A 16312-nucleotide genomic window follows, 5' to 3' on the forward strand; every position below is an offset into this window, starting at 1 on the left:
TGTGATCTGGGGGCGGGGCGGGGCGGGTCGGGTTTGGTCACGTTCCAGCCGACATCATTGTATGACACCCTCCTCTACTTGTCGGGTTCAGATGGCTTCGTCATTTTGTGTTACTTCAACCAAACATTTTGCTATCCCAGACAGAAGGATTAGTCGAGTCAACAGATCTCCCGCTTGATTACCCGGCACGCTTACTCGCGATAAAGGGGTTTGGATCAGAGCATATTAAACAAGCCTATCTACACAAAGAAATGTCCCCGCAGGACCGGTCGGGCTCCGCCATGTCCACCAGGGAGAGAAAACCGCACCACATCGAAATCCTGGAAGATGGCAGCCATCGCCACCTCATTGAACTTGAGAAGCCTGCTGGCCTCTTCGAGAAATTGTGCAAGACATTCACCCATTACACCCCTCGACAAACTCCAAGCGATCCCGTGATCCAACGATCCGAAACTGCTCAGGGAGACGGCAGAACGGAACCTTTCTCCCACCGATATGGGAAATGCACCAAGGTTCTGCACTACGGGTCGTCAACTTTCGTGGGCCTCTACGCCAAGAAAGCATCGAAGCGCTCGGGGAAAGAACAACTGTACGCTGTCAAAGTCCGTCATCGCTCCCCCGGAAGACTCTTGGACGAGTACCGTCGCGCAGCGATGGGGATCTCCTCACTCGTCGTGCATCCAAACATCGTGCGCACCCTCGAACATTGCCCGAATGACAAGGGCGATCTACACTCCGTCATGGAATACTGCGGCGGCGGCAGTCTGCAGACCCTTCTTCTGCAAGCAAGGAAGCTCTCAGCCGTGGAAGCGGATTGCTTCTTCAAGCAGCTCCTGCGCGCAGTTTCCTTTCTTCATGACGAAGGCATCGTGCACCGACGGTTGCGGGCGGAGAATATACTGCTCACTGTCAATGGGGCAGTGAAGGTGGCACATTTTGACAGTGCCGAGTGGTTACCGAAGGACTTGCGACCGCTGCAAAAAGCGCAACCCCCGCTGGAGCAGATCCCCTACACCGCACCGGAGGTGCTGCGTGGTCGCGAACACGACCCCCGGGCCAGCGATGTTTGGGCGGTGGGATTGATCTATGCGTTTATGCGGTTGGGCATGCTACTGTGGAAGGTTGCTGGCGACGAGGATCGGAATTATCAGTGGTACTTGCGGACACGGGAGGATGTGGAAGGGTTCACGACGATTGAGGAGTTTGGCAATGTAAGATGTCTAATCTTGAGAAAGTTACTTTGCTAAAGGATGCCAGGAACGCTGCTGCAATGTGATCTATGCTATGCTTGATCCCAAGCCTGATCGCCGGGTTACAGCATACGAGGCGCTTCATTCGGAATGGATTCATGAGATTGTAGTTTGTGCTGCGGGGGAGGCGGGTGAGTGAATGCAGTGACCAAGTCACCCACACTGCCCTGCAAACTGCCCTGGAAGACCTTAAATAGCCATACAAAGAAGGCTTTAGAAACTACCCTCAAGCGTAGCGAGGGTCACTAAGGCTTGTACTACTAATACCAGTTTTTGTACTTCCACAGCATGATATTTAGTACTAATAACTCACATAAACCTGTTGAATAGAACGATTTTATAAAAATTTTATTAGTTTCTTATTAAACATTCCCTTAAAACTTACTTTAAAATCAAAAAAGAAATATAGGTAATAACTAAGCTTTTACATATACTTATACTTATATTTTAAGCATTTGCACTATAGTTACAGATATGAAAAAAAGTTGATGGTAGTTATAGTAGTATTAAAACTAATAAAAGGAAAAGTATACAATCAAATTATAAATTTCTATAGGTAAGAGGTTGTGTGGAAGTTATATAATTAATATACTTATTAAGCAGTTTTTATTCCACGCGACACTAAAAACCGACATAGCCGATCTGTAACCTCCGGCCAAGGAGCTAGCTCTTCGGGGCCGAAGACCCAACAGCACAGCCCTCTTGCCTCTTGCCATGCTTACTTCGCGACAGACGTTTCCGAGGTGTCTGAAAAGGTGGTTGTCGCTCATAGGTAGGTGGCGAGTCTTTTGTATATAAATAGAGGGGGGCCCCCAGGGCAGAAAACCAAGAGAAGACCTTTTCAAGCGATCATACTCCCAGGTTAATTATAGACGCATACTGATGTTCAGGTACGATGGTGATGGGGATCTACAGGGGATCAACTGGCCAGATCGGCAGGCGCACTCGGTACGGCCCCGTTACTCTTTCAGCACGGCTACTCTGCCGCCCTTGCCCCCAAAACCCGCATCCTCCCTGCATCAAAGCATCAAAAGGAGGGGGCCAAAGCAACCTGTCCCATTCCCCACTCGGCCGTGGCTTGGTCTAAATAGGAGTCTGTGTCCTGTCAGATCACCCCTCTTTTTCTCGTCCCTGATGATCATGTTCCCGCTTATAAGACCAGGTGTCGCACTGACCGACTGTGTCTCAACCAAACCTATCACTTAGCCAGAGACCTGCCGCAGTGCAATGTTCCCGTTATCGCATTTCCGCCAATACCGGCGACGAGGCGCAATTGTGTTTCGAGCCCTGATCCTCGTGCTGATCGTCTATTGCTGCAAGGCTACTCTTCGGACACGACAATTCCACCCCGTGGAGCAGGACGCCCAAACCATACAGAAGAGACTGGAACCCAGCCTTGCCATCCCTGAGACAGCTCCATTACAACAGCCGGTCGCCCTGCCCGACCCTCTACGAGCCGGACCCCCCGTACCCCCCGTACCCCCCGTACAGCCCCAAACACCCCAAACAGCTCCAGACAACCACAACCTCACCCACCACCTCGCGAACCTCTTCGCCGCCCTCCCCGACGAATCTCACGCCCACACCCTCACTAGCCCGCTGACAGCGACCGGGGAAGAGAGACTCCGCGACCTGGGGTTCCGGACACGCGCCTTCGACGCCCTCTTCCGCGCCTGGGAAGCCATCCACCTAGTCCCCACCGAGACAAACCAGATGCTGATCCGCGACGGCATCGTGCGGATCCTGCGCGACCACCCAGAAATCACAGCCGACCTCGACCTCACCCCAGCCAGCGCGATCCACGCCTACGAGACCACACGCAGCTTCCTGACCCAACTTGCGAAACGCCTCTTCCCATGGACCACCCCCTACTCGGCCGACCACATGACCCTCCACGCGCAGTTCCACGACGGAGGGCGTGGCATCGTCTTCACAGCCGGCAACGACCAAGCGCCGTACCTAGCAACATCAATCCGCGCCCTCCGCGCCCACGGCTGCACCCTCCCAATCGAGATCCTCTACCTCGGCGACGAGGACCTCGACGAAGAGATCCGGGACGAGCTGGAAGCCCTGCCCGGCTCGGTGGTAACCCGCGACCTAAGCATAATGGTCGACGACGCCGGCTGGACACTCCGCGGCTGGGCAGCCAAGCCCTTCGCAATCCTGCTGTCCAGCTTCCGGGAAGCGATTTTCATCGACGCGGACGCGCTCTTCCTGGCGGACCCGGCGGCGCTCTTCGACGACCCACTGTACCAATCCACGGGCGCACTGTTCTTCAAAGACCGGCTGTTCATGCCCGGAAACGAGAAGCGGGCGTGGTTGCGGCGCGTCCTCCCCGCGCCGGTCTCCCCGCGTGTCCGCCAGAGTCGCATGTGGACTGGCCAGAGCATCCACATGCAGGAGTCTGGGGTGGTGGTTGTCGACAAGTGGCGCCATTTCGTGGCGTTGTTGATGGTCACCCGCATGAATGGGCCGGATCGCGATGGCGATGAGAGTAGGGGGCTGGTGGGGGTTTATGATATGGTTTATGGTGAGTGCGTTTGCTTGCATTGTTGTAAGGGTTATGTTGGCTGATAAGAGATGCTTGTGTCGTGTAGGGGATAAGGAGACCTTCTGGTTGGGATGGGAGCTGGTCGGCGATACCGAGTACGCTTTCCATGAGGGCGCGGCCGCGGTGATGGGCAAGCCCCAGGCGAACCGCGACAACACCACCACAGCAGAGGGTCAGGAGCACGACTTGAAGTACACCGTGTGCGCCCCGCAGCTGCTGCACTTGGGCACCGATGGAAGACCCCTGTGGTTCAATGGGTGGCTGCTGCCGGATAAGTTCTCGGGCGAGCAGCGCCGCCCAACGGAGTTCGAGGCCTTTATCCCCGAGCCCCCAAGTGCGGAGGACAGCGGCTCGTGGCAGTTGCACGACAGCAACGTCTGCTGTCTGTCGGCAGATCAGGTATTCTACTTCGATGCGGCAGAAAAGGACGCGTTGGATGAGCTGATTGAGATCGCACGGGATGTTGGGGCGATTGCCGGGGCGCATTAGGAGGGCATCGTTAAAGCAGCAGAAGGCATGCAAGGACTTGACCGTATGGAAGCAGGACTTTCTCTGCGTGAAACCCGGCCAATGCATGAGATATAACCACAACCGCGGTCGTAGCCCGGGGTACAGGGGACCAGCATCCTAAACTTGCGTTAGCTGCGGATCTGGAAACCGTCGAACCTGGTCTTCCCAAAGAAAAATATGTTCACAGCAATTACAGGGCTCTGTGGGATTTGCCAGCCAAAAAATTTACGCATTGAACATCCTGCGTGATCGGCAAAACGATCGAATCTTCGAGATCGACTGAAACCGCATCTCACCCCGCACACCTCCCGTGAATCGTGCTTCGAGCAGCAAAGGGACGGTGGGCATCGAGTATACTTATATCAATCGTGGTATCGCTGCTGGACTGTTCTCCCTACTGGATATATATATGTATCCCTGCTCACGGAAGCTCGGCCCATGGTCATCAAAAGACCTGGAGAATTCCGGATCATCGAACCACCGAGTTTGAGCTGTATACCCCTAGCTACTTGGCTATATCGTCGAATATGATATCGCATAGAATATTGATGAAAATAATAAACATCTCCTCCAACCATCCCTATACCAAGCTCCACAGTCTTTATGGCGATGATGAACCATATGTCACCTGGGCCGGGGAGGGTCCCATAAAGTGGAATGTACTGTACCTTGGGATTCTCCTCGTCAACCGTCTTCGCACGTCCTTTTCATGGCCCCTAATACTAGAATAAATGGGAGTGATTACGCTATCATATTCTGCCCAGCATTCAACCGCCGAATTTGCTGTTCGCTGATGTCACTGTAGCAAAGCCGTTTAAGGCCTTCCTCGTGCGGGTATTTAAGGTCTTCCAGGGCAGTTTGTAGGACAGTTTGGAGGGATTTAGTAACGGTGATAAGCAAGTATACTAGTTTGTTTGGGGTCATTCAGGTGTAGGGATTTAGTGACAGTAATAAGTTGTCTACAGGTCATCTGAACATTTCAAAAAGTTCAGAAGACTCAACCCCACTTAGCGTTGAATAGTAAGCAGGAATCTGCCATGCGACCTTATAATATACAGTTTTTTAAATATTATAATTCAATTTCCTCTAAAACAGACTTATATCCCTAATAAAGAACCCTAATGTAAAAGAGTAATAAATAGTATTCTCTAAAAAAGAATTCTAATATAATATAGACCCTAATAACCCCCAATAACCCTAAAAATCCTAATAATTCTAATGTAAATAGTTGTAAAGCAGTTATCAACTGCTTGGGAACTGCTTCTAAAGCAGTTCTGTGTAAAGGTATTAAAAAAAAATGGCGTGGCACCAAATCTATATTTTATGTAAGTAATAAGCTCACTTGGTTAATAAGCACACTAGTTTGTTTGGGGTAATTCCGGCGTGGCCCACGTGTTCTTTTTGTGCGTTCCCCTCTTTAGGAGCCAAGACCTCTTGTGTTTTTAGTGACTGACCCAAGCTCCACCAAATCCAATCATTCCAAAGTCGGTACCGACAGCCGCCTGGTCCCGGAGGCTTGACCAAGCCTAACTGAATTGATGATACCCTTCATTGGCTGCCGTTGCTCTAGATTGGTAATTCTTGAAATTCTCTTCAATCAGCTTACTGGGGCTTGGGGGCGCAGCGCGTGCACAGACCTTCCCTCTATCGTACACTTTGTTGTCACTTTTGCAGGCGTTGAATGAATGTTATTGAGACCCGTCGCGGTGGACTCTCCTTTCGGCCGCTCTAGGGCTGTAGACTACAGGGCCCATGGAAATGAGACTCTTCTGTTAGGTCGTATGCTAATATTCTATACTACGTATCACCGGCCCGGCTAGCGATCCTGCCCTTCTTTATAACTATCTAGGAGAGTATATAAGACGTAACGCTCTATAGCATTACTCCTAGTGACAAAAATTAACAATATTTACTATGTTTTCTACTTATCTAAGACGCACCATTAAGTTAAGAAACACGTGGTTTTACAATATGTCAAGTGTAGAGTGTTATCGCAACTAGTGTATATAGAGGAGTGGCTAGGAAAGCGCCGCCTAGGACGTAGTACTTTATGCTGTATCTAGTAAGTTCAGCGTTTATTAAAGGATTTAGAATCAGTCTGCTGACACGCAGAATTTGACCGAGACAATTTTACCGAGACCGCCTTAGATGCCCTCCAGCGCCCGCCGCGGGACCCCTTACTACAAACCGCAGACAGCTCCGAAGAAACCGTCGCCACAGCTATTGATATAGACACCACGTAGTTACGGATCGACCCCACTTAGACGAAAGAATCAGCTCCTTGGCCAGGCAAGATAAGGTGGCGTCGCAGAAAATCCATAGCGCCGGGCGTACCACATCGTCCCGGCCGGTCAGCTTGACTACAGAGAGAGTTTCTCGTGATAGAAAGCCCTCACGCCTCTTCCACGCTTCGTCGGTCGGCACGACTAGGCTAGGTTTCGAAATGGTGGGAAGAATTTGTAACGTAGGGACAAAATATTAGTCATTTCATTAATCATTGGTATTAAAGTCTTAGTTATCTATATAGTACCAGAACGTACGTACTGTCGTGGATACTGGTGCCCGGGATCAACATCACCGATGGCAGGCCATAGATCACCGACTGTTCATTCACGCAGAGTATCGCGTAGTATGCTGTGAACTATTCCTCTTCGGCGAACACGCACCACTTTTAGATCTTTGTTTAATGGTGGTTCAAGCATGGAGTACAGCATTTATTCGCTCACGACACATCAATTAGTCCAATCACAAAGTATTATGAACTTGGAGCAGGCAAAGAAGAACTATATGACTATTGATGTTCAAAAGAAGTGAACGGGAAAAAAATGGCGTAGTTAGCAAGTTGAGACCCTGGTATAGGAGGTTTGCAGATGGTTTGCTGGCGGGAGATACAGACGGCTAGAGCCCGGAACGGCAATCGTAGATGGAGGTAGTGAAGAATGTTTTCTCTATACATTGGAGTAAAAGCTAAATATCGATCTCGGTTTCAACGACCTAAATACAGGTAACATTCTTCTTTTCTTTCCATAGCCCTCCACCTCTATTCAACTAGATCCACTTTTAAAGCAGCATCCAAGATGATCACCCCTTCGCTACACCTCCGAGACCCTCAAGGGCCCAGCGAGGGAAGGGGCAATCCAGAGCGTGATTCCACTCAAAACCTCTAATTCGCGAAAGCAGTGCGGTCAAATTTTCTCCAACATCCTATGGCTTAAAAATCCTGTGGGACGAAATGAAAGCCTGTACAGTGGACCAATCTCGGCATTTATGGACTGCATCCCAGCCATTGGAGCCTTTAAAGCTGGCATTACTGAGGTATCTCGGTTTTTCGAGTGACAAATCGGCACTACACATGACGGCCTAGGAAGAAGGTCTTTAGTCTCAACTTGTCCCGGTTCTGTTGGGTGTAATCGCCAGATTGAACTTACCTGACGGAGATATTCCACGCAGTGCGTACCATGCTCCAGTGTGGTAATGTTGCCATACCTCTCCCAGTCGAGGAGTATATGTTTCAATTCGCCCTGACACCTCCATGTCAGTCAAGACATTATGCTTGGTATTGACACTTCCCGGGAAAGTAATTAAAGACATACAACACAGTGAAGCTGGTGAAGTAATGATATAACATAACCTTCACTTCGCTCGGATAACGGATTGCCGAGATGGAATTTTTGCAGAGGAATCCCCCCCGAAAGCCCATATTTCGCAGGCTCAGGTATCTCAACCCAGGCACCTAAAAATTCACCTGTTAGTCCTATTTATACACGGCACAATATGTTCTTCGACATCCATCTTACCATTATATAAATCATCCCAGATGGTATGCAAGGGTAAGAGCGGCGCATTCCAGGCACCATCATAGGGATCCGTGACTTCGTAGTCATGGTTTTCCATAAACAACGTGTCGACAATAGGTACTGAATCAAGGCAAATCAGCTTGAAGCCTTGCAACCGTATTTTGGGGGCCAGCCCTAGGTGAAATGACTTACTGTCTCCATACAATTTCATCAATCCGGGATGAATTAAATTGGTACATGTTGCAGAAGCGCGATGTGTGATATACATGGCGGCGCTAAGAAGGAATGAAGCAACCACAACTAGGCCAACCCAGCCGTAACCCAGAAGATTCTTTGGACAAGAAGATATTGACTCCATAGGCTGCCCGCAGTTTGAGCAGGAAGATTTGCCATTGTCCACGACTATACCGCGTATAGGCTCATATGTTCCGTTAGCCGATTGTCGGCTTTTGAAAGCATGCAAAGAGAACTTGAAGATCATACTAAAAGAGCCTGCTATGTAAAGTGAGCCCGTATATTTGGTACAATTGATGTTATACTTGCAAGGCGACTTTGCCGGTGTTTTTGTCCTTGGGAACTCAGGACTTCCAAGAAATTTGCCAGGAGTAACAAGCACTACATTGACCCCCTCGGCCTAGTGCATTTCCCACCTTTTTCAGCCTTTCGAATTGTTGCTTCCGTAATCAGATATTGCTAGCGGTTTCTTAAGCACTGAGAAGTTTAGCGGCTATGGGGCTAAAGCCGAGGCTCTAGTCTCTGTAATCGACTCGTGGGCGCATTGGTGATCCTTCAAGAGTCCTTCAGGAATCATGAACTCCCAGCCAGGTGAAAAATGCAATTTAAACCATCTGCTAGTGCTTACCCGTCCATTTTTCGGACATGACCGGATGTTATTCCACAATAAAACAAGTTCCTCTCCGGATAAAGATTTATGTCTGAATAATTCGGATTTATTTCACCGACGGCATTCACTCAATACGCCGGTCCTGAATTCGCCGGTCCCGATAGTGCTGGTCTTGAATGCGCTTTGATTGGAAAGCATGAGGAAACAGTCAAACCCTCGACCCTTAAGTCGTCGGAGAGTCAGGCCTGATTCTTGGAGTTCGATGAATATAAATAGTCCGTCCGGCCTTTTCCTCGAGAAAATGTTCTCGGAAGGCTCAAAGATCAAGCATAAACAAAAGCAAACCTTGAAGGTGATTCTCATTTCAAACGGACAGCCAATAGTCGCTACTATTCTAACATCCTGAGATAATAATAGAGCAACTTGTCAGATTTTTTCCCGTGAAACTTCATCATCATGAAATCCGTTCTCGTTCTCCTTGCCTTGGGCCTTCTTTCCAGCCAAGCATCTGCCTGCGCGAAGCCGGGCGATTTTTGCAACGATTGGGGCCAGAGGGCTTGCGAATGCAATGAGGGTTACCTTGTAAGTTATCTGGATAAATTGCTCGTTTTCTCTTCTGACATTTTGCAGTTGGAATGCAGTCCTGTCCTAGCACCTGGGGTTGACAATGAGGGTGGCGAGACAGAAGTGCTCTGGGGCAGAGTCAAGAATTGTCCTGTCCCAGCCAATGGCGGATTACAATGTGTTAATGGCGCGTGCACATCTTAAGGATATTATTTTCACGTTTCTGAAATCTTTTCTGCTTGTTTGGAGCTGAGTGTTCACGTCAATTCATTTGCTCGGAACAGACTTGTGCTATAGTGAAGATTAAATTTATTCAGTGAGGCTGAGGTAAAAACGCTGTGTATACTAATATTGTAAAGGCTTAACTACATAGCTAAATTGTACATGAACAGAAACTCACAGTGCTGTATCTCCTCATCACTTCTTGCACGGAACACGTCTTTAGAGTGGCACATTTGCGCATTCGTGTGACCAAAGGTCTCATGTCTTTATTTCATGCCACTTTCTAAACTACAAAGACGGAGTCATATCAACTCAGATGTTTCATGCTTTTTGCTTCCTTGAAACTGCATATTAAGGGCTGGCTCCATAATATCCCATACATTTGCTAGTACTCTAGTTCACTGTAATTTCAATCGCACAATTGCCTCGTTTTGATAAAGGATTGCGTTTTATTAAATGGTCATATACCGGCGAGTACCTCGACCGTCAACTCTACTGCGGAAGACACCGCAATTTTAGGCGGTCTGGTGCGGCTGGAATTTCTGGCGCCCCGCTTGCCGTCTGCAGTACTACAGATCCACGTGTCCAAGAAGAAAGTGAAGAAGAGAATAAGGCAATATTACCAACTCTCCTTAAGCTTGCTATTTATGCTAACCGAGGAGAGAAGATCATAATCACATCTATCGGGCGCAACTGGCAGATAGTTCAGCTATCCTTAAATCATAACTTAAGAGGGGCGTCGGCTGTTATCTAGCACTATACTTGTTAAAAACAAAAGATTTATTTTTATGTGCTTTTATTATTGTCTTCTTTTTTAAGTTTTAATTGTATCCTCCTTATCTGTAATTTCACCAGCAGGGGTTTATCAAAATCCTTATCTATTTTCTGTACTGGCTGTGGATAATATGTTTCCTAATCTCCGCGAGGCTCATGGCGGGTGGCGCTCGACCCAGGGTACCTACGGCGTTCTTTGCGTATGAGGTTCCCATTAGCTGTCCACGTTTACTGGCATGACAGCTCAATGACCTAGAATTGACTACTTCACCCTGCTGACATGGTGTTTCGCCCTGATCTAACGAAGAGCAAAAAAGAATGAGCAAAATGTAATGACCAGACTGGGGCTCGATCCCAGGACCTTATCGGTGTTAACGATACGTGATAACCAACTACACCATCCGGCCGATTGATGATGAATGAGCGTGCTTAGCGGCCACTTGAAAGGACTTCATCCATCCGATCCTTACGATCCCATTATCCTGATCATGCAGCTACCGAATCATTCAGCAAACCTCCACTGCTCTACGACCATCGCATGGTGGCACCTAATCCCGACCTTTCCACTTTTCGTACAGGTCAAAAGGAAGCATGTCGGGCCGCTTCGTTTGGTAGATCACCAACTCCTTGCGACGTGAATCGTAATTCAGCATCGCCTTCTGACCACTCGTGGGCACCGATGCGATAATCCACTTCAGTAAAGCTACCAACCGCTTCAGGTCGGCCTGATGGTTCATCTCCCATTCATTAAGCTCCGGTCTAATGTTTCTCGGCCAACACTCCGCGAACAAGCCCTTCTTATCGTAGTAGCCGCAAACCAACAGCGAGGTCTGGGACACCCACATCTGGGGCAGAACCTTGTCCATCTCCAGTTTTCTTCCAGGGGCCGAGGTCTTAATCTCGAGGACGGAATCCGGCGAAATTGTCAGGTCTCTTGCGCAAACCATCAATGGTGAGTGCCTGGAGACAAGGGTTGGAGAGTCGGAGATTTCCAACGAGACCAGCGTCGTGCCCAGCGTCGTGTGCAGATTTTGGCCTCCTCTCTGCTCCACATAGCTATCAGCCTCGTAGCGGACCACACAGGACAATCCTCCCAAGTCGTAAGATGTGATCCGGTAGTGACTGGTGCCGCCTGCGACACAACTGGTGGTGGTCGCTTTCTCAAACTCCTGACCGTATCCACGGAATTCTGTGCGAGGTTTAAGCTCTTTGGTCGATGACTCCTCGCAGCAGAGAAGGACAGTCTTGCCGTGTCGCTCGACGTGGATCGTGAAGGTAGCGAGCGCCCTCTTGTCAAGCTTAGGGTTGATGACCGATAATAGCTTGCGAATATTGCTGCGGTCGGTCACAAGGTCAACGCATCGAATGTCAAAATCCGGCCGCTGGAGGTACAGCGCGCGGAAAAGGGGCTCGATGGGGCTGGCTGGGAGGCGCGCCGCGTTCTCTGAAGGACCATCCTCCGCGGAGTCTCTGGGGACCTTGATTATATATTGGCCAGGTCGCCAGGGGGGAGTCCAGCGATTGGGACACCCGGGAACGGCGATAGTAGGCTCGGGTGCTTCGATCCAGTTATAGGATGCCAGGTGCTTAACCTTGTTGATGGCCGCTGCAGCTTGGCTAGTGGGCTTCAGGTCACTCAAGGGCAACGTGGAAATAATGGTGGACTGCATGGGTGCTGGGCAAGTCGTGCTGGCACTCGAACGTGGCTTAAATGGAAAACTGACTGAATGTTAGCTGGAATGATGACATTTATAGCCAGAGGGAAGTGAGAAAGATGACGATACGGATTCTCATGTCATCCGTTGTGAAAGAGCTTTTTTAAACCTCCTGAGTTGAAGAAAAGTGTGATTCATCCCTCCCGCTCACATGCTCATCTACCATGGGCATTGTTGTCCCGCTGTTTGCCTATGAGCAAACGGTGGAATCAACCTTGCATGCCGCGCGGCTGCGTACATTTGACATAGCAGCTTAGTGTATATCACCTCGTGCTGTCACAATGACCTTCAACAAATGACGATGGGACCAGAACCACCGTATCATACTGCAACATACATGCGCCCGCACTATTTTCGCAGACTGATACCAGATCTCAGCATAGGACTATAGGAGGAACTTTCTATGCCCCTCCTTGCCTGGATAGGATACTGTCCGTTCTGGGAGGAAGAAGTTAGAGACCCGTGTCATTATATATATTGACATATCTCACCGGGTTAGCAAAAGCACAACATAAAAGACGATATGTGTTCAGTGGAGAAAGCTTATTCTTCATGAATTCATCGCGATGAGGTTCGTCGGGAACAGACAAGTATGAGGGATAAACAGACATCGACCCTCGACAGCAAATGCTTGATGCTATTGCGCTTAAAGTCTGCTAAATGGTTATGGATAGAACACATAAACCAATCACTGGGCTTGATTAAGCACATACGACCACAGGGTGTGGAAAACAGGGCTTCCCGTCCGCTCAGCCGTACTTAAGCCACACGCCGGGAGGTTAGTAGTTGGGTGGGTGACCACCAGCGAATCCCTTCTGTTGTATGTTTTTTTTTTGGCTCCTTTCAATAATTTGCCAGTCTGATTGTCCTGATCGTCCTGATCCATCTTCATGAACAACAAGCAGTTAGGGTGCGACTTTGCCGTTGCTGACATGGCCCCTAACTTACCGTTCCCGTGACTCAAAGCAGTGGCTTTGGGTCTTCCGAACGGGCCGCGCCTTCCTAGTCTACTTCTAGCTTAGGTCAGGGGTACTTCCAGTACATTGTCTTTAGCCCTGAGACCCTGAGGTAAGATCTGCATCCGCTCTTCTTTCTTCCCTCGATCAGCTTCCCCTTTGCAGACCCTCAGACCCTCGGATCCCGAGACCCTGAGACCCTGAGACCCAGGGATCCACCCTTCCAGATGGCAGCACGAGTATCGCGAACCTTATCGCAGCTGAGTTGTCGACAGTATGGCAGACTTCCTTTGCCGACACGACGACCCGGGTTTCTCCTTCTCACGCGCTTAAATGTCAGACCAGCAATCGTCGGGCCCCGTTTGGCGACCCGACGATATGCCACACACACCACTTCTAAGCCACCAGTCCAGAGCAACCAGAGCAACCACAGCAAAGACTCCTCCAACGTGGACGTCACCATACACCGTACATCCAGTCCCACACAGCCGCACTGGGCAAGCCAGGACTTACCCGCTGGTATGTACAGCACTGCGCTGCGGCCTTATCTTCACTCCCTTTGCATCTTGTATGGGGACATCCAACTAACAGATGAATCATCAGTTGACCGGTATTACGAGCCCGGGTTCATCGCCAACTTTGTCAAGTTCGCCGTGCATGGCCACCTCCCCAATGGCACAACGACCAGCCTCCCACGCCTGCACCCCATGGAGGTCCCGCTCCTGGACGAGCCAACCGCGGCATGGGCCCCGGTCGACACGCCCGGACCGCCCCCCAGCGCGACCAGCGCCATCTACAAAATCATGATGCACTGCGGCGACCAAGATTCCTCCCGCCTCTGCCTCGTCGGCAAAAACATCCATTTCATGAAGGCCCGCCTCCTGGACGGCCTGGTCCCGCTCTCCGAGGCCCAGTGGCAGGAGCAAGACCTTGACAACCCTGCCCATCTGGAGCGCGCCTGCGAGCATCTCAGCGCCGTGGCGGCCGTCTTCGAGTACCTGAGCATCGAGCAGGTGAACGTGAATCTCCGGGACCAGTTCAACCTGATCTCTGACGAGCTGGGCGAGGTGCAGCGGGCCCTGAACGCGCGCCGGCGGGCGAGGCCGGATGAGTTGGCTGAGTTCCCGGCCATCCTCGATCTCCGCGCTCTGTGGGCGGAATACGTGCCTGCCGTGTATGAGGCTATGACCCGCACCGCGCACGCATGGGTGCTGGCCCACTTGACGAGGTTGAAGGAGCGGATGCTGGATGGTGACTTCTTCGACACGGTGGCTGTTGATCAGACGGACCTCGAGGCCCGGCTGGCGGAATTCTACGTGCGGTGGCGCCTTCTCGCGGATATCACGTTTCAAGCGGACGCCGGGTTCTGGCTGCCCTTGCATGGGTACAAGGGGTATCGAGTCCCCACCGGGATCGTCGCGGGGTTGCATCACCCGCAAATAGATGAGTTCGCGGAAGTGTATCCACGGCGGCACCACGAGGTGCTGACCGCACGGGTGCAGGCGGTGCCCGAGTTGCAGACCTCGTCGACCGGCGAAATTAGTGAAGAGAACAAGCTGTCGAGCGCACTTCTCCGCCTCCGGAAATTGATGTCAACAGTTACGGTGGCGGAAGATCAAGTCCGCTTGGAACTGCGCGGGTCGGTGTCGCCCCCCCTGACGGAGTTGCCTCCGGCGCCGTGGATTCAGAGGGCCCTCCGAGTTTGCACGGAAATAATGTCCGGTTTACCAGAACATGCGGAGGCGCAGACCATTGAATTCGCCGTTTACCGCGCTGCGTATTGTAGTATTTCCGACGAGGAGTGGGAGGTTGTGAGAGCAAAGGTGGAAGAGCAAGTGGCCGCATGGGGAGTCGGCGAGCCGGGCGCGGAGGAGGTGAAGCCCCTTTTGAAACTCCAGTGGCTCGATTGCAGGGAATTGGGCATCGATCCTAAGGATATTGAGGCCGTGCGAAGGTTCGTCCCATGCCCACTCTTGCTCCCTATTCATGTCTTTCGATCCTAAGGAAAGCCTACTAACCCGACCCACGGGCATCGCGCAGCCACTTTCGTAATCTCCGCACACAACACCCGCTGATAAATCAGCCGAGTTTTCTTATGCTCGACCCCTGGAGCGCTAGCTCCTATATCAGAACAGACCAGGACAGACTCCCCAGGGACTTCCGCCCCCATCTCCTCGCCGTCGACGCAGACTTCGTGCCGTCACTCATTCCCGAGGCAGTGTCACCTGGCTACACCGGACGGATGCGGATTCTCGGGAACCTGGTCTGGAGTGAACTGTATGCGATGTCGATGATGCAGTCGGCGCAGCTGTGGGACCTGTGGCCGCTGGCGGCGGAGCACCCGCAAAAGGTGTATACGGGGGCTGTGGTGCCCAGTCAGATCCAAGAGTGGCGGGAGCAGAACATGCTCAAGGACTCGATGATTGACTCGTTTGAAAAGTTCTTGCAAAAGCAGGATCCTAAGGCTGCGCAGGCAGTGAGGGAGATGAAGGAAGGGAAGTTTGGCTTTTGAGAGAGAGATAACTGGAACAGAAAAGCAATGTCTCGCAAGAGACAAATCCTCGCTCCTGTGGCCAGTGGAGAAAATTGATCACATATACTATTGCACTACCGAGGCCGGGTCTGCTGATTTGCGTCACAAACGTCTCTTGTGAATCAAGATTGTGACTAGTCATCCCAGGCGCGACTGTCTCTCGATGAGGTTTCGGAGGTTATGCTGCCTGCCAAATGGCGAATGCTTGAAAAACCAAGCAGGTTCATGAGAGGAGAGTTCAATCAACTCTCACATTCAATGCTGTATATGATTGTAAGTTAATAACCTTCATATACATACGACCACAGGGTGTGGAAAATAGGGCTTCCCGTCCGCTCAGCCATACTCAAGCCACACGCCGGGAGGTTAGTAGTTGGGTGGGTGACCACCAGCGAATCCCTTCTGTTGTATGTATGTTTTTTTTCTTTTTTCTTCACAGCTAGAAAGGCTTTTTTGCTGCCTGTCACCACCCTTTTGAACTACCCCTTTCTCAAGTGAGCTCACTTTGTCTGTATGTGCGTAGTCCTATACTAGCGGGCTGTAGTACCAGATGAGGACCGGCATATATAGAAGATCTCTTTTCATGAACTTTTGTC

General features: G+C 50.7%; 3 protein-coding genes and 1 non-coding gene across 4 annotated transcripts; 2 read left to right on the plus strand and 2 right to left on the minus strand.

Annotated features, from left to right (window-relative positions):
• Window positions 1–251: 251 nt before the first annotated feature.
• On the plus strand, window positions 252–4290 carry BO82DRAFT_406001 (kinase-like protein; the record flags this gene model as incomplete). Its single annotated transcript, XM_025639534.1, has 4 exons — window positions 252–1211; window positions 1258–1381; window positions 2461–3780; window positions 3848–4290. The coding sequence occupies 4 exons, from the start codon at window positions 252–254 to the stop codon at window positions 4288–4290; spliced, it is 2847 nt and encodes a 948-aa protein (XP_025487771.1).
• Window positions 4291–10845: 6555 nt separating this feature from the next.
• BO82DRAFT_t273 lies at window positions 10846–10919 on the minus strand. The gene has a single exon. It is a non-coding gene; the product is annotated as a tRNA-Val (tRNA).
• Window positions 10920–11060: 141 nt separating this feature from the next.
• BO82DRAFT_423346 (uncharacterized protein) lies at window positions 11061–12220 on the minus strand (the record flags this gene model as incomplete). The annotated part of the gene is made up of 1 exon (XM_025640237.1): window positions 11061–12220. Exon 1 carries the CDS (start codon window positions 12180–12182, stop codon window positions 11061–11063), a length of 1122 nt encoding a protein of 373 aa, XP_025487772.1. The 5' UTR covers window positions 12183–12220.
• A 1484-nt stretch (window positions 12221–13704) lies between these two features.
• On the plus strand, window positions 13705–15695 carry BO82DRAFT_344549 (uncharacterized protein; the record flags this gene model as incomplete). The annotated part of the gene is made up of 3 exons (XM_025633667.1): window positions 13705–14725; window positions 14783–15137; window positions 15224–15695. The coding sequence occupies 3 exons, from the start codon at window positions 13705–13707 to the stop codon at window positions 15693–15695; spliced, it is 1848 nt and encodes a 615-aa protein (XP_025487773.1).
• Between the last annotated feature and the right edge of the window lie 617 nt (window positions 15696–16312).

The sequence above is a fragment of the Aspergillus uvarum genome (genome assembly GCF_003184745.1).
Source record: "Aspergillus uvarum CBS 121591 unplaced genomic scaffold BO82scaffold_66, whole genome shotgun sequence".
Lineage (NCBI taxonomy): Eukaryota > Fungi > Ascomycota > Eurotiomycetes > Eurotiales > Aspergillaceae > Aspergillus > Aspergillus uvarum.